We start from the raw sequence: 24,023 nt of genomic DNA, 5'->3' as shown, positions 1-24,023 counted from the left end.
TTTCAATGATCGTAGCGACGGAAATTCCTTTCCATGGTTATTACCTTTAAACATTTATAAATTTTTTTGAATTAAGATAAAAGCTTAAGGTGATTGTTTTTAGAATTAGGAAATTTACTTTAAATTAACTTGGATCATTATTGGCTACCTGCAGGTCTTGCGGCCGAATGTTGTTAGCCACAAATTTACTATGCCTTTAGCTTCTGATTAGAAATTTCGGATTTTCAAATGAAGTTTAATTTGGCAAGATTAATATAATATGATATTATTTTAGTGATATTTTTAAATAATTTATTTTATTCATTGTTTCGGACTATGCTTAAAATAAATAAGGGATCTACATTTTGGCGCTCCTCATTATTTACTTTTATTTGGTTATCATTTTACGCAGAATAATTAGGTAATATTACAATCATTATTTTACTATTTAATAGTATTTATTTCCTGTAATTTTTTATTTTTTTATTTTTTTATTTTTTTTTCAAAAAAATATATCGAATATGATAGCTACAATTATATCAAATTATGATGAAAATTTCTTAAAAGAATTTTTAAAAGATTTTTATCGAAAATTAATTAAAATTATTGATACAAATAATCTTATTACACTTGAAAATACTTTAATTGAATGGATAAAAAATATTGATAATAAGGATACAAAAATAATTTTGGAATCAATGCAAAATCATAAAGATAATGAATTATTATTTTCTAGTATTATTGGATTTTTTTATCAACATGGTATTGGTTGTATTGTTGATAAGAATAAATCATTAGATTTTTACATATTAACCATTAATAATAATAATAAAATTGAAGAGGAATATTTAAATCAAAATTTTACAAAATTATTATTAGAAGAAAAAAATGATATTAATAATATATTTAATATATTAAAATCTATTAATATTATTATTGGAAAATTTTTATTATCATTATTTTATTATAAAGATATTATTTTACATGATAGAAATATAAGTAGTTTTATAACTAATTGTTTAAAATCTGCTAGAAAGGGAAATTCGATAGCTCAATATAATTTAGGATATTATTATCAATACGGAGAAGGTATAACACAAGATTATAAGAAATCATTTGAATGGTATACGAAATCAGCTAATAGTGGACATACTGGAAGTCAAAATAATTTAGGGGATTGTTATTATTATGGAAATGGAATAAAACAAGATTATGATAAGGCATTTGAATGGTATACTAAATCAGCTAACAGTGGACATATTAAAGGACAATATAGTTTAGGAAAATGTTATTATTATGGAAGAGGAATAATACAAGATTATAAGAAAGCATTTGAATGGTATTCTAAATCTGCTAATAATGGATGTGCTAAAAGTCAAAATTATTTGGGAGAGTGTTATTATTTTGGAAGAGGAATAGAACAAAATTATGAGAAAGCATTTAAATGGTATTTTGAATCTGCTGGTAATGGATGCATTGAAAGTCAAAATTATGTAGGAGAGTGTTATTATTATGGAAATGGAATAGAACAAGATTTTAATAAAGCATTTGAATGGTATTCTAAATCGGCTAATAATGGTTATGCTAAAGGTCAAAATAATTTAGGTTATTGTTATAAACATGGTATAGGAGCGACAAAAGATTATAATAAAGCATTTGAATGGTATTATAAATCGGCTAAAAATGGATACGCTAAAGGTCAAGATCGGGTGGGTTATTGTTATAAACAAGGTAAAGGCGTGGAAAAGGATTATAATAAAGCATTTGAATGGTTTTTCAAATCAGCTAATAACGGATATGCTAAAAGTCAATATCATTTAGGTTACTGTTATCATTATGGTATGGGAACTAGCGTAAATATTGAAGAAGCAGTTGTATGGTATAAAAAAGCTTCAGATAATGGAATATTACGTGCGAATAAAATGTTAAATAAAATTTCTTCAATTAATTAAATTAGTAAGTTTATATTATTTATGTATATATTAGATATAATAATAAAATTATGATTAATATAATAAAAATAGCTTTTTTAACGCTGCAAATATTAGGTCGTATATATTGAAGTTTCAGTATTTTAAGGGCAAATTTACTGTTTTGTATCTAAAGATTAATTTTCCATTATAGCAATAATTTAAAACATTATAGCGCTCCTTTTTATTTAAAAAATATGTATTTACGCTATATTGAAATATCTTTGTTAGTTATATTATACGGGCTAGCCAGTATTATATATTTATATACTGACTCGTTACTAAATTTAATATTAATATTATCGTATTTGACCGTTATTAAGCACCCTTTTTATTTAAAGTGTCTGTAGGCTGGTTCCATTTCCTAGTATTAGTGATTCAGGATTATGTTGATTTTAACAATATAAATTTTATTTGATATAAAAAACTGAATACATTTAGAATCTAAATTAAAGCATATGAGAAAAAAAAATCGGGTGCTAGTGCCAGATAATTACTTTGATTAATTTTAATATTTTTTTACATGAACAAATGCTTTCCACCATGGTTTGACATAAAAAAATGATTTTCATGATCCAAATTTAATTTAAATGATATACATGTTACACTGGAATTTACATCTGGAGTTTCATCATTTAAGATAGAGCATATGATAAGTATAAGGGTAATATAGAAAAAAACATCTCTTCTAACTCTTCGCTTCCTTTTTCTTTTATCTGTTATTTTATTCGTTAATTTGTGAAAGGTAAAATACAAACAAATCTATCATGTAAATCACTATTTCAGACGATTACGTGATTCTTTGATTAGATATACGGTAAATGTAATGAAAAGATAGAAAAATAAATTCTTTCTTATTAATGTATTTTTGGTATGTATCAATATTATCATTAATAAACTGATTGTGGTGCGGACGGTTCCAAAGAATTTGTTTTAAAAAAGAAAAAAAGAAAATAAATAAAGGTTATTACGACATCATTTATTACCAAAAAAAATAGGACCAGTTAATTGTTAGGGAGTACAAAATCCTGCATAATGAGGATTATGATTTCTTTATTTCACATTGTTGATGTTCAATAAATAAAGTAATCAATCATTTTCATTCATAATGAATCTCATTGACTATATATGTAAACCTATTTCCAGTATTTTATTGATTATCTGACTTAATTGGTTAAAAGCAGAGATAAAATCCGATAATTCCGATAATTCCTAATTCTTACGTCTTGTTTAAGCAGTAAATATTTTGGTCATTAAATTATATTTGGATGTGGCTGAAAAACCAGTTACACACTCAGATATTCAGATACCAATAAAAATCGATCATTTTTTTTATTTTCAAATTTTAAATTTCAAATTTATTATGGCTCCACTTTTTGCAAATTCTTTATTGCAAGATATTGCTCGATTATTCACCGAACCTGATGATTATGATGTGTTACTTGAAGTTGGTGGAAGAAACGATAAAAAAACTTTTAAAGCTCATTCTTTAATTTTGAAAACTCGTTCTCCTTATTTTAAGGCTGCTTTATCTTCTAATTGGGTGAAAAAAGAAAATGATAAAATTATTTTTGCAAAGCCTAACATTACTCCAATAGTTTTCAAGAAAATTTTAAAGTAAGTTTATGAGTTAATTTAAAAGTTTTTTTTAATAAACAAATATTTTGATGATAAATTAATATTTTATCTTATTTATTTTATTTTCAAAAAAAAAAAAGATTTATTTATACGGGAGAATTTTCTTTGATGGACGATAATAGTCGAGATTTATTCACTGATTTTTTGATTGCTGCCGATGAACTTATTCTACCGGAATTAACAAAATACATAGAAGAATATATAATTACTTACGAAAGAGATTGGATTCAAGAAAATCTTGCTAATATATTTATTTTAACTTCATATAAATATGAAAATTTTACCAGACTTTGGAAACATTTTTGTGAATTATTAGCTCAACAACCAAACAAAATTTTTACTTCCCCAAGTTTTGTTTCGTTAGATAAATCAATATTACTTGAATTTATTAAACGCGAAGATTTAAATATTAATGAAATTGAAATTTGGAAAAATTTAATAAAATGGGCTCATGGTCAATCACCTGAAATTGATCAAAAGGATTTTAATAGATTGGAGGATCGATTAAAAGATTTTATTCCATATATAAGATTTTTTAATATTACAAAGGAAGATTACATTTCGGAAGTTCAACCGTGTGAGAAAATTCTTCCCGATAATTTAAGAAATGAATTAAAGAAATTCTTTAAATCTGTTGATATTTCTCCTCCACAATTTTATTCTCTTTCACCAAGAGTTCCTATTCTTCAATCTGTACCTGATTCTGTTGTAGTCAATAACAAACATTTGGCCCTTTTATCAAGTTGGATCGATTCAATGGATAATGATGAAAGTAATTATAATCTTTTAAATGATAATTATAAATTTAATCTGTTACTTCGCGGAAGTCGTGATGGATTTAAAGTTAAAGAATTTCATGAACTTTGTGTTAATAAGGGACCTACTTTAGTGATTATTAAAGTTAAAGGTACAAATCAAATCATTGGTGGCTATAATCCTAATTCTTGGAAATCAAATAATTCTTGGGATAAATCAGATGCTTCCTTTATCTTTTCTTTGGGTGATGGGAAAAATCTTAAAGATATTATTTTAAGTAGAGTTGAATATGGTGGAATTCCGGTTTACAATTCAAGTAATTCTTTATTAGGATTTCAAGATCTAAATTGGTTTGAGGGAAGATATAAAAACAATTATTTTCAAAAAGAAATTATGAAAGGACGATCGAGCGTTTGTAAGTTTACTGTTGAAGAATATGAAGTTTTCCAAGTTATAAAAAATGAAACAGATCATGAGTCGCGTTTTAATTTCATGGAGAATATGAAGGTTATATGGGAGATAAAAGAAGAATAACAGTGCATTATATTATTAACATATTTTTCAAATTAATTCGTTAAAGTTTCAATTTATTTTGCACCACTATAAAATTAGTTGACCATTGGTTGTAATTTATGGAAGGGCTTGATTGAATTTTTATTAAAAAAGTAAAAAAAATGATCAGCATAAAATATTAATTTCCCCCCAAGAAAAATGGAAACTTTATTTTTTAAAAAAAAATATTAATCTGGATGTTACGCGAAAGCGATTTAATAATTAATATAATTCATTACTTACTAATTATTAATATAAATAAAAGTTTTTATCACATAAATTTAACTACCTAAATTAAGAAAATAAAAATCATTTTTACAATTATTTGGCCGTACATTTTACCGACAATCATTTTAACCGACATATCGGCGGATTGCGTAATCACATGTTAGCCGAACATACTATAATAAACTTATTATAGTCAAATGACATGTGATTACTTAAATCCGACGTTACTTCTATTTTGTAATGGAATAAAAAAAAAAAAAACTATTTTGTAATGGAATTATTTTTTTTTCATGGGAAAATCTTGCCAAGCATATGACAATTGCCATGAAAAATCACAATCCAACAAATTAAAAATTGTAAGTGTCAATCATTTTTATCAAATGTTTCACCAATAAATTTTGATCATTAACTAATTTTTAATATTTCAAATGTATTGTTTCGTACGCGGCCATTTCTTCTCTCTTTTCTCCGTGTTCGGATGATACCTCATTTGTTTATTATTTTTTTTTTCTAATAGATCTCTGTTTGTATTTTTATTCCTTATATATGTTGAAAACTCAACTGCTGGGATTGAATGTAATCCTAATAGCAATAACACAATTAGTTCGTGTATGTTAATTTCAAACTATTCCTATTATCCTATTATTATTGTTCACAACTTTTTGGGTATAATAAAAAAAAATAAAAAATGGATATTTTTTTTTTAATAGCTTGCGCTTCTAATGTTACAAATGTCAAATGGTTACCGGATTCGTAGGAACTAGAAATCACGGTTGTTGGTCCTTCGAGTGATTTGCCTGTAGAAGCCCACTGACAGAAACAGCGGTTATAGATATTTAAAGGATCCTAAATTGTCAATGACCAGCATTGTAAAGATGATGGTCTACTCCATTCACATCTGCACTAAGAGTGCACTAAATATAAATAAGGGGGGATATAGTTAATATTTTGAATTATCGTGCTCCGCTGTATGATGTTGATGATTTGTAATTTAATTATTTTTTATGCGTAAGTTTAATAATTACAATAAACTATATTTAAGCTATAAACAATACATGTGTTATAATTATTAATTATGGCTATTAGGATTATTATTGAAAATAATAACAGAATTGATAAAAACTTTATCAGCTGTTAATTTCGAAACTAATTCTTCCAAATTTTGACTTTTATTTTCTTGAATTTCATTTAAATCTTTTAATGGCCTTCTTGTAACTTTAATATTACTGTTTGCCGAATTAATAACTTCACGATTATCTAGAAAAAGTTCAATTTTGTTAAATTGATTATCAAAAAATAGAATAAAATTTTAGAATATTACCATTAAGCAATGATTTTGCAACAACGAAATTGTCTGTTGATAAAGTTGATTGTTCCATTGATTCTTCTATAGAAGAAAATTAGAATGCAGGTCATTTATTAATGATTAAAAATTTCAAATTTTTACCTGATCGAATATTATTTTTATTAAAACCAAATGCTTCAACAAGGTTAAAAGCATTATTTCGTTGAATTTCAGTTTCTGGACGCTCATATCTAGCAAGCCCTTGCTCAGACTTATGTCGTGTACTTGCCATACATTCAGAATTTGAAAATCCTCATCGCTTTAATATTTGTACTAGCGTTTTCCGACCTGAATGGTTACTAATTTTGCGATCATCCACGTTAATTCCGGTTAAGGTAACAATTTTTTTCATAAAGGATTTAATTTCTTTTTCAGACACATGTTGCTTATGATACCATTGTCCATTAAATTCAACTGTATAATATGAAATAAAAAATAATAAAAATTTTGACATTAGATTTGTCAAAAAAAAAAAAAAATTTTAATATTTACCTTCACTAATATTGCATGGCTTTAAATAAAAATGTGGATCAGCTTGGGTTGGACGTTTGGTAAAATAATTTTCATACATTTCAATGATACTAGGTATTTCGGGAATATATAACTTATCACCTTGAGATTCAATATTATTGGCACCGCGTTGATTAGTTTTTGATTTGTAAATGATAACATCAAATCCACCATATTTGTCTTTTCTTCGTATAAAATTTTGAAGCTGCAAATTGAAATGTTCTCCTCCCCTTAACCCTAAAAAAATAGCATTAAAAAAAAAGATCCTATATAATAAACTGGCAGGATCATTGCCAGACATTGCTGGATGATCAAGAATCTGAAGAAGATCATCTTCAGTAAATCCATCAGCACCGTTACGCTCCCCACGACCTTGACTCACAAGACTCTTAACTTTACCATTCAAAATCTGCCATAATTTGTAATATTGATCTTTATCCATAATGTTGATAGGTTTTGAAAGGACAGACTTATTATTCAAATGTCTATTTATTGCAAACATGCAACTATTAACTGAAGAAACATGATATTCAGAACCATCTTTTTTTCTCATTGCATGAACAAATCTACAAAGCTGATCCTCTAATTCTTCTTTTGTATCAACTTCCTCAATCAATCCTTGATAATTAACATCTGTTCTAAATTTTTCCAAAGCTCGTATCCAATTTGAAGTTGAATAATCAGTATTTTTACATCGGCTACTATCAATAAGATTGCGAAGCTCATCATCAGTAGGCTTTTTATAAGTAAAGTTCACCTTTAATTTCTTACAAGGTCGTTTATCTTTGTTATCTTGCATCTTTAAAATATTAATAGAAAGGTTTTGTGTAAAAAAGAGAGTCAGAAATGGAGAGAAATGAAATTGGATAAAGAAAAAAATGATAAAAGCTTAATTTATGAGTTTAATTCGAGTTTAATAAAAGTTTAAATAAAACATCATAATGTCACACGATAATATCATTATTGTGCTTGCGTTGATAAATATACAATTATTAACCAATGCTGCATTCTGATTGGACAGATTTGGCCACTACGTGGCCAAATCCTTACCAATCATCTGCTAGCATTGGTTAATAATTGTAATATTAATCGCTACAAGCACTATAATTTATAATTATATATTGAGGTTGTACTCCGGGTTCAGCTGCTGCTCCTCCTCATGCAAAGTATTGTCTTTTTATGAATCACGACTAGTTGAGCTTTATAATTACAATTTCTAAAGAAAAAAAATAAAAATATATATTAAATTATTATAACATACCATAATAAGTTTATTAAACGAATTTTTGTATAGTAAAATACTATATATCGGTCGATGTGCATGTCACAAAATTAGAGGGCAAATTTTTTGTACTATGATATCATAATTTAAATTTCATACATAGCATAGTCTTTAGGTATATAGTATATATGTAAAGTTCTAAACTAGCTAAAGTTTTCTTTTTTGTTTAAAATTACCGATCTTTAAATCATAATTTTGGCCCAAATTTTCTTAACTCTGGTCAAATTTATAGTGCCGGCCTAAAATTTAATAAATACGCTAACTTCATTTTAAAATAAATCTTTTGTACTACAAAATCTGAGTACATTTCCCAATAGATGAGATCAAAAACTATCATTTTCAAGTATTTTTAATTTTATACTTTTTGTCAAAGAAAAGAATCACAGGTACTCAAAACCACCTAAATTCTGTAATAAAACTTTTACAATTTCAATATGAATAGCTTTTCAAAGCCTATAGAAGATCATAATATTTTATTTGAGCAATTTTTAGGTGATAACAATTCAGAAGTAGAGCTAGAATATGATGAAACACTTTTAGAACAATTGATAAACCAAAATTCAATATTATTAGATGCTGAAAACATTGAATCAAATAAACAATCTAATATTTTCACATTGAAAATTTTTATGGGTACATGAAACTGTTCAAAATGAAGAAATAAATGAATATAATTCAAGTAGTGATGATGAAATTGATGATGATAATGAGCAAAATTTAAAAAATGAATCTGAATCGCATGAAAATAAAATATACATTATGGATGAAACATCAACTTCACTTTCACTATGTGCTATTGTTGACATAATTGATGGAAAATTACAAACATGCAGTAGTAAAAGATACATTTTTTAATTAATAGGAACTTGGCAAATTAATACAAGTATTGTGGCTAAATTTTTGGATGGAAAGGTTAATTTAGGGGTGTATATGTCACAGTTTAATTATGATCAAAAAAAATTATATGGGTCATATTAAACAAATAAGAAAAATGGAAAAAAGTATAATACATCAAAGAAGGTGTTTTTTTTGTAAGAAAAATTATTACTTTTTTAATCATGAAATGAATTGCTGCCAACATTCTTGGAACATCTTTAACAGAAATATACAAGTAACTTGCAATGGACAATTCAGTTGTAATGCACTTGAAGTATGTCTGAATATATCAAATTTAGTTAAAAAGGAATTTTCAGATCCTTAATATATATATTGCAGCTGTTTTGAAATCAATGGAAGGCATATTTATCAAAAAAATGGATCAGAAAAATCCAAATTCAATTGTGAAAATGATGGATTGCATGATGAAGATTCTGATAAAATACTTGTAGTATTAGCGAATTGGCTACTTCTTGTTGTAAAAAATGAAAGTAAAAATAGAAAAGAAATTATTCTTATATATGATATATTAAATCCTGCATTACACTTTTTTCAAAACTAAATATAATATTATCCAAAAGTACAAAAAAAAATATTGATATAGAATCTATTTGTAATTTTGAAGAAATTTGTAAGCTATTAATATTTTTCACCTCTACAATATCATCTATTAATACAGTATATACAGGATTAACAAATTATATTTAATTACCTACTCTTTTTATACTTTTTTTTAAAAATAAATAAAATTTCAAATACTTTAGAATTGCTTATTTCAGATAAATAATGGCCTGATATAGGAAATAAATTGGCAAAAGGAGTTTGGAAATCAAGAGAAGAATTGAATAAACAAAAAGCTGAAATTCAAAATCTAACATTTCTTGAAAATTACTATTTAGCTTTTCCATCATATTTAACTGAATTTTTGGAAATCTATATGAAGATATTTTAAAAAAAATATTAGAGATATTAAATAAAAAGTCTAAATCTCGAAATAATCCATTAAAACAATTTGATAAATTGCAATTAATAAAAATAGTAACTTTTTTTGTTTCAGTATTAATTGGAATTTTATTTTCATACTTGCAAATTTAATTTACTCAAGTACTTTTAAGTCTTAGTAGAAAACCAAAACTTAATCAATAATTCTGGTATTTTTTTCTACTTTGCAAATAAATAGACATACAGATGGTCAAGAAAAAAAATTAGAATGAAATTCATGATAAATTCATATCAACGGTTTGATAAGAGTGAAAATTTGGAATTAGATGTTATAGATAACATAAATTTTAAGGAAGCAACTTTTAGATATGAAAACATATTTGATACAATATATACAGTATCACACAGGTCAAAAAGTGAAAAATCAGGCACCAATTGGTGACTGATTGATGCCTGATTTTTCACTTTTCGACCTGTGTCAGTACACATGCTATACTCAAAATAGTTTTTTAACACTAAATATTTTTTAATTTATATGAAAATAAGAATAATGAAAACTAAAATAGTTTTCCATTTGAGTTATTTGGTATGAATCAAATGATAAATAATACTTTAAATATTTTTGATTCTGTTTTAGATAACTTACTCAATATTTAAATTAACTCTCAAGGCATTGCAATATATCAGACAAATTTTAATATAACCATTATATATGATGAAATCTTGAATTAGAGATGCTGAGCAAAACTGAAATATTTAATCATTTGACGAAATTGAAATAGTTTAGACATTTAAAATTAAAAGACAAAATGCTAAAATTTAATATTCCATGGTATTTCTATAGATTTTTCATAAATTTCCATGGATTTTTAATTATAATAATTACTTAAAAAAATAAATTTTTATTAAAATATAATATTTTTTAAAAAGAATTTATAAAACTATTATAAATATAATTAATTTTATATATTTTTATAATAAAACTATAATTTTATATAATTTTTTTTTTTTTTTAAATGTTGAATCATATACCATTTTATTAGAATATATTTGGACTACATAATAATCACAAATATTTTATGAATGATACTTCCAGCTCCAGGCCAGTCTGATCAACCATTAGATATTATATTACCAATAAAATTAAAATTACCGTTGGCCACTGCATAAAGTACCCTGGGTCTTAATCAAGAACTCGGTTTTTTAAATTGATTAGTACCCATGGGTACTTTGTGAGGAACCGGGTACTATTTGTGGGGGGATATTATATAAGGGGGATATTATATAAGGGTTATTATATAACGGGCCGCTTACGTTATACTGCGGTATTGTGATCACAAATTTTGTAATATAAATAAATCAATCAAATCAAACGATTAATAAAATTTATTTCATCTATTTCGTTGTTCCGAACATATATTTATTTCTAAAAAATATAAAAATAAAATTTTTTTGAAACAAATATGGCATTTCGTCAAAATCAAAAATTTAGAAATTGGCTATAAGAAACGAGAAAATTTTCCAGAGTAGATGTCAATACTTCTTTTTTGAGTTATCATCCGTGATGTTCATGATACCCTCCTTGATAAAGCAGATCCTATTACCCCCTATTTACCTACTTCGAACCTTGAAAAAAAACGCGAAATTTTTGAAATATCATTTACTTTTAGTCTCTTATATAGTATCCTAAAAATGCCAAAGGGAAATTTTGGTGCACGACGAGCAATAAATACACAAAAAAAGCGTCGACAATGGAATGCTCGCGAAAAGTTGATGGTTGTGTTCTATCATGAAAATGGACATAGTATTCGGGCAACTGCAAATAAGTATGGGATTGAACCAAAACAGGTTCGCGACTGGAAAAATAAAAAAACTAACTTGATGTGTGCGGCTCCATATGTTCAAAAACTTAATATTGGTGCACGACCAAAATATCCACAACTTGAAGAGGAACTTTTGGAGTGGGTTCGTGACCTAAGAAGACAATTAAAAACTGTAACCAGATATATGATCGGTGCAAAAGCTCGAAGTTTGGCTCATAAACAAGAATACCGTTCCCAGTATCCTGATATTCATAAATGTCAATTTTCACATAAGTGGGTGGATGGATTTATGTCCCGTCATTCGTTGGTAAACCGCCGATGCACTACAGTTGCACAAAGATTACCTGAGGAATATAACGAACAACAACAAAATTTTTTATCATACCTTCTTTATCTACGAACTGAGCATAACTATCCTTTAAATTTGATTGGCAACATGGATGAAACCCCTATGGCATTCAATTTGCCAAGTCAAACAACCATTGAAGAACGTGGAAAATGAACAGTCTCAATCCTTACAACAGGCCATGAACGTACCCATTTTACAGTAACCCTTGCTTGCCTTGCAGATGGCACTAAGCTTCCTCCACTAATCATTTTTAAGTTAGTTAAAGTACCACGAGAGCAGTTTCCAGATGGTATATATGTTCATGCAAATCCAACTGGCTGGATGGATGAGAAAGAAATGATTTGGTGGGTGGAAAATGTGTGGCGACGAAGGGCTAATTTAGGTTCAAATCCACGTTCACTTCTCGTTCTTGATTCATTTACTGCTCATAGGACAGATCCTGTAAAACGTCGTTTTAAAGAGAAAAATACAGATATGGCTGTAATTCCGGGTGGTTTAACCTCACGTTTACAACCATTAGATGTGTCCTTGAATAAAGCATTTAAAGCAAAGGTTGTTAGATATTATGAATTTAAAATAAATATTATCTGCGAATATTAATAAATTTTTTTTATTTTATTTTTATAGGTTCGTCATGTTTATAACAAATGGATGGACGAGGCTATAAAAGAATACACACCTTCAGGCAAGATTAAACGTCCATCATACTCATTAGTAGCATCCTGGGTTAAAGAAGCATGGGATAATATTGATCCTATAATGATACGACGGTCCTTCAAGTGCTGTGGAATCTCCACGGAGGTAGATGGTTCTGAAGACAAATATATTTTTGATTTTGAGAGAGTATCAGGTAAAAAAGGTGCACAAGTAATCAACATTGACGAAGAAGAGGGAGAAAATGATGAAAGTGATGAAGAAAGTGGTGGAGAAAGTAGTGAAGAAAGTGGTGAAGAAAGTGGTAAAGAAAGTGGTGAAAAAAGCGGTGAAGAAAGTGGTGAGGAAAGTGGTGAGGAAAGTGAAAATAATTCAGAAAGTGGATATTATGATAATGAAGAGGGAAATTATGTAAACATTTGGGACTAGTTGAAGGAAATATCAGATAAAACAAATAAACTTTAGAAGTACTTGTATTTCAATATACCCGTGTATAAAGTTGTAACAAAAAATTATTTTTGAAATAAAGATAAAAAAATTACAAAACACGATTTTTGCATTTATATAAAGAGATCCGATGTTACCGTACAGAACATGAGTAGCTATTTTTAAGGGATCGTGTAACTAACGTTAACTAAACTAAGGTGTATCACGAGAGCATTTTAACTCCTTATAGTATTAAAGCAAACATTACAACTTTCCTTATTTTACAAATCATCGATATAATCGATATAGCACTGGCCTTAATCAATTTTAACAACATTTGACTTTGAAAAGTACCCGGGTACTATACATGGACAGATCACAAAGGGTGGTGAATAATACCCGGGTCTTAATCACGGGGGGTATTATTTTTGGGGGATACTTTATGCAGTGGCCAACGGTAAGAATAAAAGTAACCAAAAAGCATAGCAAAATAATATACCATAATTTAAAAGTATAAACAAAAATAAAACATTAAAAGAAAAACAAAAACAAAATTAAAAATAAAAATAAAATTAACAATAATTAATAAATTATATGTCTAAAATTATAAATAAAAATAAATATAAATAAGAAAAGAATAAAAATATTATTTTTGTATCTATTAATCCAATAATTTTTTGCTCATGTATAACGTAATCTTATCAACTTTCTTTTTTATTGAAATCCAATCCTCACATATGTATTTCCTTACAAAGGTGTCCATAGATTTCTTTACCAAAGAGACTGATTTTTGTAATCGATCTACTTTTCCCATTTGTAAATAATTTTATATAACTAGGAAAACGGAAACCGTTGAGGGTCCGTCGCTTAATACGTTTACATACATATATAAATAGTTACACAAAATGTGTTGCTAAAAATAAAGCGTTACAAAAAATGTGATACAAACATAAAAGGAAATAAGCAGGGGCTAAATTATAGTGACGTAGATGGAAGGAAGGAAAAATACATGGGTTAAACTGGTACTGCAAATTTATCTAGTTCCGTACAATAAATAGTCCTTCGCTACGCTCCGGACAATTAAAATTAAAATTAAAAATTATTATTATATAGTTTAATCAATAATGAAACTGATACTAGTTGATGATGAAATTGAAATTTTTGGCAAAAAAAGTTTAGGTAGATATTACTATTTTAAATCATATTAAATATGGATGTAAAGTAAAACCTCCAAATGTAGTTATTTTAGAATCTGGTGGAGTTCTAAATTTTGACAAGGGTATATTTGAATCTTTAAAAATATACAAAAAAGATTTTGAATTAACATCAGAATAGTATTTGGATGTAATTGCTGATGAAGCAATATTTTGAAAAATAATTAAATTAACAAATCAATGGCCTTACCTGCATCCTATTCTTGAATAATAATACATATTCAAAGATATGTGCAGTGTTTTGATTGTTCTTTTTTCAAGTTATAGCATTTTTAATCTTGCAAATTCACTTGAAGTTAAATTTTTGGAAAAATTGGAATCTGTTATTAATTATAGATTCACTGTTCGTATTCTTGAATTAATATAAACTGAAGTATCTTAGCAATACGAATCTACATTAAAAAAAATATTAGTAAGCATGAAATTTGAGAAAATGCAAATTTGGCGTTTCAAATCTGGTACCTTTACTATTAATAGGCCAGAATATTCAAAGTTCATCATATTGGCATTTGAGTTGGAAATTATGATTTACAAAAAAATGCTTTAATTGCAATTGATGGTTTATTTGCTTCAGCAGCTAAAACTCAGTATACTAGTTCTATATGTCATTTTCTTAGTATTTTGGAAAAGTTTCCTAAATTAGAAGATAAATTGTGTTATGCAGCTTCTATTAAAATAAATAATAATGAAAAGTGAAAAGAACATTTTTTTGCTTATGACGAAGCTCTGGAGATTTTTGGTGTAAAATTTATAAAACAAAATATAATAGGAAATATAGTCAATATAAAAAATTTAAAAATGCAAATAAAATCAGTACAAATAGAACGTAATAGAATTGAAATCTTATTATCTGAATATTTTAATAATCCAACAGTATCTACCTGAAATTATGCAATAAATCAAAAATATGATGCAATGTGAAATTTAATCAAAATTCTCCTCCAAAAATTTGACTAAACAAATGAATTATTTTTAAATAGTAATATGGAAAAATATTTACCAGCTTTTTCTGAGTCATATAAAGAAAAAGAGCCCATCACTTTTAAAGTCAGACCTGATCCAAAATTAATTATCAAGTCTATCTTAAAGCATTTCATATACTTGAAATTCTGAAATAGTTTCAGAAGAATTAATAATTATAATTTTGCATCACCTCAACTGTGAAGTTCATTATGCCCTATTTGCAATGGAAAATATGGAAATTATGAATTACATGAAAAAATCTTTTAATCAGAGATTTTAAGATATCAATTAGAAATGAAAGAAATATTTTTATGATTTTTTATTTTTTGCAAAAGCTAATTCTTCAGGAATAAAAAATCATGTTGAAGTAAATCTCATCTGTCATGATACTCATATTCTAAATCAAAGGTCTCATCTGCCTTCCGTTTCTTCTTAAATTTATTTGCATATTTTGATTAGTTGTTATTTTGAAACTAATGAAAATTAGATATGCTCCACTTTTGATAGAAAACATCTGGATTTTGATTTAGAATTCAATTCTAACACCTCATTAAGTGAAATTTTAGGTGGTTTGATTTCATCATATTTTTATTTCTTTACTTAATTTACCATTTACTATGTCTTTTTCTGCAAATATTTTATATCTATCCACTTGATGTTTACCTCCCTTATCTATCTTGAACTTTAAATTTAAACATATTAGTTCTAATTAACATGTTTAAACAATTTCTTAAATTAATAATAATAAATTAATACCTTTTGGCATTCATACTTCCCTTTTCATAATTTCTTGTAGTGAGGAAGGAGAAACTTTAGGAAGTTCAAGATATAGGTGGAGTACTTACCTGAAATGTAGATGGTACAATTGCTTAACTGGTATGGTTTGAGAAGCAAATGGTGCATTTTCTTTGAACAAGATCTGTATTGAAATAAAAATACTTAACCAAAACCCACATCATTTTTTGAATAAAGCAAATAATTTAAGCTATTCAAATAAAAATTAAAAATTATACAATCAGTTGCATGTAACAACTAGTGATATTATAAACATTTGTAGTATTAATTAATTAAGCATTTACAATTTGTGTTTAGCTAAAAGTAAAAAAACAAATCTTTAGATCAAATGAGAAATATATAAAATGATGACTTTTGAACACTCTAAACCAATATTAACATATTAACTGTGATTAAAAAGAACTCAACAATGTCCAGAATCACTGCAACTGCAATTTTTACAATTATTGATGTTATAATATAATAACAATATTTTTTATTATAAGTAAATCCATTTAAATTCAATTTTATCACCATTATTATAATCTTGAACACATAATAAAAACAATTCATAGTAAGGCCAAGTAAATAAATTTATTCGTTTCTCATGATCAAGCGGATCATGTAAATAAATGTTACGAAAAGATAAAAAAATTTATTTTATTTGGTCATGTGATTTTGGGTTTAACCAATTATAATCATAAAAAAATAATTTTTTTTTCCACCCAGCCACTTGGGCAAAAAATTTATTAAATTAACCAATCATCTTCTAAGAATCGGTTAAATTTTTTTTGAAAATAAATTTTTTTTTCTGGGTGGCAGGATCAAATTTAGCAATTTTTTTTCATGAAAAATAAATAATTTTATTTCTTTAGCCTAATTGATAAGGCTTTTATAAATACATCCATTGTTAAGTAGTATGCTAGAATAGTGATCGCAAGAGTAATTAATTCATAGATTGATAGCATTACAAATTTCCACTAAACTTCCTATTAAAAAATAGAAATTGATGAAAAAACTTGTCAGTATAAGTTTGAAGTTTAAGTCTATTAATATCAATATATTAATAAAGCAGAAATAGCATACTGATTTTTTCTCTTATCTAAGATTGATTTTAAGAAATCAATTTTTAATGGATTTGTGTGGTAGCACATTCTCTGACTGGTAGTAAGAGGACCCCGAATAATACTAATATAACTCACAAGTAAACTTTAAATACCAAAGTAAAAATACATTTTATGACATAACTCTGTCAATATTGAAGCTAGGAATTCGATTTTACTATCATTAGAATCCTCTCATCGAGACGAATCTAATGATATAAATTTATTAAAATCAAATCACTGGTTATGTTAAAAACAGGGGTCTGTAGGATAACTAAATTTTGAAAATACCCCTGTATTAAATACGTAACTTTGAAAAATTTTAATATAAACTCTACACAACCTTTGTATCAGTATTGTTCGGGATCCTGTAGTAAGACTATCGAGTACTTTTTGGAGTCCAGGTAAAAGTAATGCTAAATAACAGTAAGGGTAGCTATTAATAAATTTGAAAAACTACTGAACATCTCTTATACAACTTAAAGATAACATATAGTAAAATGCATTTTTAGTAATAACTCAGTCAATATTGATACTAAAAATGCGATTTATTATCATTAGATTTGTCTTATCAAGATGAATCCAATAAGCCTAAATTTGTTAAAATCTAATCACCAGATCACTTAAAAATAAAGGTATGTATGATAAGAAAATTTGAAAATACTTAAAATACGCAATTCTAGCTGGAATTAATATATAAACTCTATGCAAATTCTAATGTGAGTTGTGTGAGAGATATTCAGGGTTTTCTTATATTACTGATATTTAGAGCAAGTATAGCAATAGGAGCAGGTATATTAACAGGAGCAACAGAAGTAGACAAATTACCAATATTTATTTTGGTTTTATTAACTTTATTTGAGAGAAATTAAAAATGATGTGTCAGTATTTCATCTTTTTATAAGTATATATTTTATATTACATGTAAAGTTGCTTGCCAAAAATAAATAGGCTATTGTCGAAATGGTAAAAATAATTTTGACATTTTGACATGATGAAATGATGAAATTATTTTATTATTAAAATTGACCAAAATGCAAATGACAAAATAGAAAAATAATTTTGACAATTTTGACATAACGAAATTCATTAATTTTAATAAGCATTATCACAATAATGACATTTATAAATAACTGTTATACAATATAATAAACTCAGTAGATCAATGAATTAATAATATTATAAAAATCATAATAAGGTCAAGAAATTGAATTTTTATTAACAAATTCCTTGATTTTTCGTATTTTTTTTGATCATTTCATATCTTGAGAAGAAAAATTCCATTATCTTGGCAAATGCATTTTTTTTGCCAATCACAATTAACAATATCTTTAATTTTTTAACATCTTCATATGAATGATAATGGCTTCTCATCAAAGAATATACATTTATTTTAAAATTTGCAAATTTTTTCTAAATTCTAACTCTTTTGTAAGATCATCTATAGTCCATTTTGATAAAGCAAGCTGAAACAAAAATAAAAATGCAATGCGAAATGTTATCAATTGGTATTTTGACTTTTGGAAAGCTTTATATTTGCGATATAAGGAGTTAAAATCCAGCTATGGTAAAGATAGAGCAAAAGTTCTCATTAAAAAAGAAGTTAAGAAACAAATTCCTGAAACAAAATTTTCTGATAAAGCTTTGCAAAAGAGAAGGAGAAGGCTGAGAAAGTTTATAAGTTTTTTAATAGTATCAGCAAAATTAAAATAAAACAAATTAGGTTTTTTTTCACGAGATTTATTTTAAATTTATCTAATAATAATGTCAACTATGTTATTGCTGAAATCTTAAGAGCAGAACAAAGAGATCCCAAAAAGACCAGATAAATATTACTGCATCACATTTAAAGTTGCCTGCCAAAACTCTACAGGTGCCAAAATAGTTTCGACATGTCAAAATTGTCAAAACTTAAAAATATTACATTTCACGTAATAACTCAGTATCCAATGATCGTAAAAAGATGCACCATAGCTTGTTGGAATCGTCTCATAACTATGAGTCGAATGGTGGTTAAATGACTTAGATTATCTTTCTACGATCACTGGATGCTGAGATATTGAGCGAAACATCAAAAATCAGCATTTTGTATTTTGCAATATTGCGCTGTTTAACATTTCACTTAATAACTCGGTATCCAACGATTGTAAAAAGATGCACCATAGCTCGTTGGAATCGTCTCGTAACGACGAGTCGGATGGTGGTTAAATCATCTTTTTACGATCAAACAGCGCAGTATTGCAAAATACAAAATGCCAATTTTTGACGTTTCGCTCAATAACTCAGCATCCAATGATCGTAGTAAGATGCACTATAGCTCGTTGGAATCTTCTCATAATGACAAGTTGAATGGTAGTTAGATCGTCTTTCTACAATCACTGGATGCTGAGATATTTGGTGAAATGTCAAAAATTAGCATTTTGTATTTTGCGATACTGCGCTGTTTGACGTTTCACCTATTATCTCGGCATTCAGCGATTGTAGAAAGATTATTTAACTACCATTTGACTCTTTATTACAAGATGATTCCAACGAGCTATGGTGCATCTTTCTACAATCGTTGGATGCTGAGTTATTAAGTGAAATGTTAAACGGCACAGTATTGCAAAATATAAAATGCCGATTTTTGACATTTCACTCAATATCTTGGCATCTAGTGATCATAAAAAGATGATCTAACCACCATTCAACTCGTCGTTATGAGACGATTCCAATGAGCTATGGTGCATCTTTCTACAATTATTGGATGCTGAGTTATTACGTGAAACATAATGTTTTTAGGTTTTAACAATTTCGACATGTCAAAACTATTTCAGCATTTTGACAAATCAGAGAGCCAATGTCAAAATGTCGAAATAGTTTCAACAATTTCAACATGCCAAAACTTCCTAATTTCGGCAGGCAACTTTAATCATATTACTACGAAATTAGTGGACATATGTACCCAGAATTTTCATTTTTATGTAGTTAAGTATAAATAATAATAAAAGTTTTACTTATATTGGATCTTTCTTCTTTTTTTTAATTCATGTATATCTGATGTTATTGTAGATTGTATAAATTTGAAACATGATATTCATTAGTATATATTATTAAATTAGGACCTGAATAATACTAATATAACTTATAAGTAAACTTTAAGTACCAAAGTAAAAATACATTTTATGATATAACTCTGTTAATATTAAAGCTAGAAATTTGATTTTACTACAGTATGGTACTTCTATAATAGGTACCCCTTATATCTTGTAATCTAATGATCAGAATTTTATAAAATTTTAAAATTAGATAGCTTTTAAAAAGATAAATACATTAAGTAAATAAAAAAATTTTCTCAATTTTTTTTACTGACATAATACAAAATCATATGATTTAAAATAAATTTAATTGGCTAATGCAATACTTAATGTTAATTAGAATTATACATAATTTTTTATATATAATTTATTATTCATTATAATTATTTAAAGTAATTTGATTAAATATATCATTAGGAACTTTTCTATAGGATTTATATTTTTTTTAGTAAGTTTTCCTGTAATTCCTTTTTGAGAAATAAACATAATATAATTTGTAATAAATAAAAACTACCAAAATTTTTTTTAAATTTTTTTTCAAAATTTTTTTAACAAAGCATAGGTAAGTTTATAAGCTAAAATAATTTATTTGAATAAGCACTATCAAATGATTGTTTTTTTTATGTTACACAAAAATCATTTATTCTCAAATTTTTCCCATCATAATAAATTACCCAAACTTCAAACTTATGTAACACTAGCAAAATTTATTATTTTTTAATCTAACCTGATAAGTTTAAAAGCTTTTGATATGCTTTATTAAAATTATCAGTTAGAATTTTAAAATATTATTTTTTGCTAATGTGACATCTTTTTGAAAATGGCACATTATGACTATAAAATTGGGTTACTGCACTGTATCATTAGAATCCTCTTACTCATCAGACGAATCTAATGATATAAATTTTATTAAAATTGAGTGTTAAAAATAAGGGTATGTAGGATAACAAAATTTTGAAATACCCCTGTAATACGTAACTTTTGAAAATTTTAACATAAACTCTATGTAAACTCAAATGTGAGTTGTATTAGTATTGTTCAGGGTCTTACTAAATTCTGCTAAAAATACTATAAACTAGTAAATCACTATAAATTGCTATAAATCGTTTAATATGTTAGGATCTCATATTACCAGCTAAAGGTACTCAGGGCAAGAGATTTCTAGTAAAATATTTATCTTGTTTCTGTATGCTAAACAAAATAATTTACTACCATCTATAAACTATCTTAATCAGCCAGTGTTAAAATTAGAAGATGGAATGGAAATCACAATTGTTTAAAAGGAATTTTCTGAGAATATTCTTAGTATTTTCTTGAAATCTAGGCTTCAGCAAATTTTTTGGCTAATTTTAGATGGAAAGTTTTGCTGGAAACAAATGGAATACCTAAATTTTCAGGAAAATATGGAATTTCTGGACTTCCTGGAATATTTTTTTTCTGGAAATTTTCCAAGACTATATACTTACCCTATTCAAATACATGGCTAGCCAACTGCATTTCAATGATCATTATAAGAGTTTGCTTGACCAATTACCCCATTCATGAAAAAAGATGTATTGTTACGCCTTACAAACCACAAAAATAAACCATTATCTGAGGAGCAGGTTAGGGTATCCATAGGAGTTGCTTACTAGGGAGGTTAATAGATACTTTAATAAAAAAATTGCCAGAAGATTAAGATTGAAGCAAATGTGATCCTCCTGGAGGGTTCTGCCACTTTATCCCGGCTGGATGGATTTGAGAAACAGTTAGAAGAACGTGAGCTTCGTATACAGCAATGGGAGAATAATATTAAGAAAACCATTGAGGCTCAGGTTGCTGAGGAACACAAATGTCTAAAAGATGAATATGATGCTCTTATGGCTCGCAAAGAGAGTGAATTTAATAATCGTATGGTAGATATGAAGCAGAAAATATATTCATTTAAGCATCAGCTAGAAGACCAGCATAAATCTCACTCTGCCAACTTGAAGAGGCAATACAAATCTCAGATTACAACTTTAGAAAAATCTATAGTCATAAAAGATAAGGAGATTGGCAAGTTGTCTGCTACTATCTCCCAACTTAAAAATGATAAGAAGGATATAAAAAAGTCAGTTGAGCGCAAGTATAAGTATTTGGAGGATGTTATCTTCGCTTACTATTTATATTGTGTGGTAAATTCCTCATAGAATAACGGTGACTTGTTTTGGAATAATCAAGCTTTTGATTATCATCTGAAAAAGTGCGGGTCATGACTCATGAGTCATGTAGGACGCGTCTGTATTACATCATATCTGGATTCACCCGCCGATCATATCATGAACATTCCAGAAGAAGTGAATACAGGCTCCTTGTGGCCAGACCATAGACCCTCAGAATTTTATTGACTAGCGGTACGAAGTGAAAATTGAAAATTGAATGTTTACATAATTATTTAATTATTTATAAACGTGTCATTTAATCCCGATTAATGATTAATCAGATTAATCAGTCAGCCATAAGCTACACAAGACACGTTTTAGATAATTTTCTTTTAATATTCACAAATTTTTATGTGCAAGATTTATTAACAACTATTTTTGTAATTCATAAATTAATTGGAAAATTTAAAGCTGCAAATAGTAACTGTATAATCTAATAGATGAGAATTTTAAAATATTATTTTATTTTAACTCTTAGTTCTCAAAGCGTTTTTTATTATTACCGTAATAGTAATTTTCACGCATGATTATTTAGACGATTTAACAATTTCTCTAGTTCTCTATGATAAATAAATAATATCGACATGTATTCATTTCTATAATAAATATAATATAATCTTGACCCATAATATCTTCATTCTTTAAAATGATCATTTTTTTCATTCCAATCCTTCGAGAGATCTTTCCTATGATGCTGATGATTATAATGTTATTATTCAAGTCGGGGAGAATAACAATGCAAAAGAATTTCGTGTACATTGATTAATTTTACAAAGGTGCTCTTTCATCTTGTTTATTAAATAAAACATAAATATTTGTTAAAGATTTTAAAAGCGCTATTTATAAAATGATAAGTTTTTAATGAAATATATTATATATACCGCACACTCGGCGCACAGTGCTGCATACAATACCCCCAGCAATAGTATTATATAGTAAGTGAGATAGTGTTAGAGTTTCAACCCGCGGATTGACGGATAGGCGCATTTTCAGCAATTATACACGGATTTAGTAATCAATGAAGGCAAGGATTTATTTTTTTGAGATATCCTTAGACTACTTACTATATCACTATATATATATACAGATACATTATATAGTCAAAATATAGAAAAGAGAGAAATTCGCAGATTGAAAATCCATCCGATGAATGAAAAATTCAACCCGAATCAAAATTTCTCTTTTTATTATAAACAAAATCCCTAAATTTAATATATTGTGTATTTGGATATAGTCTTATTCTATCTCAAAAAATCCTTTTCTTTATTGATTAAATTCTTATATAATTGCCGAAAATGTGTTTATCCGTCAATCTACCTATTGGAACTCTAGATACTGTATCGTCTTTTATAGCAGATTTTTAAAGATACCACATAGGT

The 24,023-nt window shown here is 26.9% G+C and overlaps 6 protein-coding genes across 6 annotated transcripts; 5 read left to right on the top strand and 1 right to left on the bottom strand.

Annotated features, from left to right (window-relative positions):
* Positions 1-500: 500 nt before the first annotated feature.
* OCT59_003234 (uncharacterized protein) lies at positions 501-1,931 on the top strand (the record flags this gene model as incomplete). The annotated part of the gene is made up of 1 exon (XM_066145481.1): positions 501-1,931. One exon carries the CDS (start codon positions 501-503, stop codon positions 1,929-1,931), a length of 1,431 nt encoding a protein of 476 aa, XP_065996202.1.
* Positions 1,932-3,303: 1,372 nt separating this feature from the next.
* Positions 3,304-5,189, top strand: OCT59_003233 (uncharacterized protein). The gene is made up of 2 exons (XM_025326776.2): positions 3,304-3,566; positions 3,668-5,189. Exons 1-2 carry the CDS (start codon positions 3,313-3,315, stop codon positions 4,875-4,877), a joined length of 1,464 nt encoding a protein of 487 aa, XP_025174487.1. The 5' UTR covers positions 3,304-3,312; the 3' UTR covers positions 4,878-5,189.
* A 1,003-nt stretch (positions 5,190-6,192) lies between these two features.
* Positions 6,193-6,700, bottom strand: OCT59_003232 (uncharacterized protein; the record flags this gene model as incomplete). Its single annotated transcript, XM_066145478.1, has 3 exons — positions 6,193-6,380; positions 6,445-6,510; positions 6,571-6,700. 3 exons carry the CDS (start codon positions 6,698-6,700, stop codon positions 6,193-6,195), a joined length of 384 nt encoding a protein of 127 aa, XP_065996201.1.
* A 1,994-nt stretch (positions 6,701-8,694) lies between these two features.
* Positions 8,695-8,901, top strand: OCT59_003231 (uncharacterized protein; the record flags this gene model as incomplete). The annotated part of the gene is made up of 1 exon (XM_025326775.2): positions 8,695-8,901. One exon carries the CDS (start codon positions 8,695-8,697, stop codon positions 8,899-8,901), a length of 207 nt encoding a protein of 68 aa, XP_025174486.2.
* A 9,971-nt stretch (positions 8,902-18,872) lies between these two features.
* OCT59_003230 (uncharacterized protein) lies at positions 18,873-19,097 on the top strand (the record flags this gene model as incomplete). Its single annotated transcript, XM_066145477.1, has 1 exon — positions 18,873-19,097. One exon carries the CDS (start codon positions 18,873-18,875, stop codon positions 19,095-19,097), a length of 225 nt encoding a protein of 74 aa, XP_065996200.1.
* A 2,905-nt stretch (positions 19,098-22,002) lies between these two features.
* Positions 22,003-22,632, top strand: OCT59_003229 (uncharacterized protein; the record flags this gene model as incomplete). The annotated part of the gene is made up of 2 exons (XM_025330529.2): positions 22,003-22,065; positions 22,132-22,632. 2 exons carry the CDS (start codon positions 22,003-22,005, stop codon positions 22,630-22,632), a joined length of 564 nt encoding a protein of 187 aa, XP_025174485.1.
* Positions 22,633-24,023: the final 1,391 nt, after the last annotated feature.

This window comes from Rhizophagus irregularis, chromosome 11 (genome assembly GCF_026210795.1).
Source record: "Rhizophagus irregularis chromosome 11, complete sequence".
Classification (NCBI taxonomy): domain Eukaryota; kingdom Fungi; phylum Glomeromycota; class Glomeromycetes; order Glomerales; family Glomeraceae; genus Rhizophagus; species Rhizophagus irregularis.
This window is presented reverse-complemented; position numbering and strand designations above follow the sequence as displayed.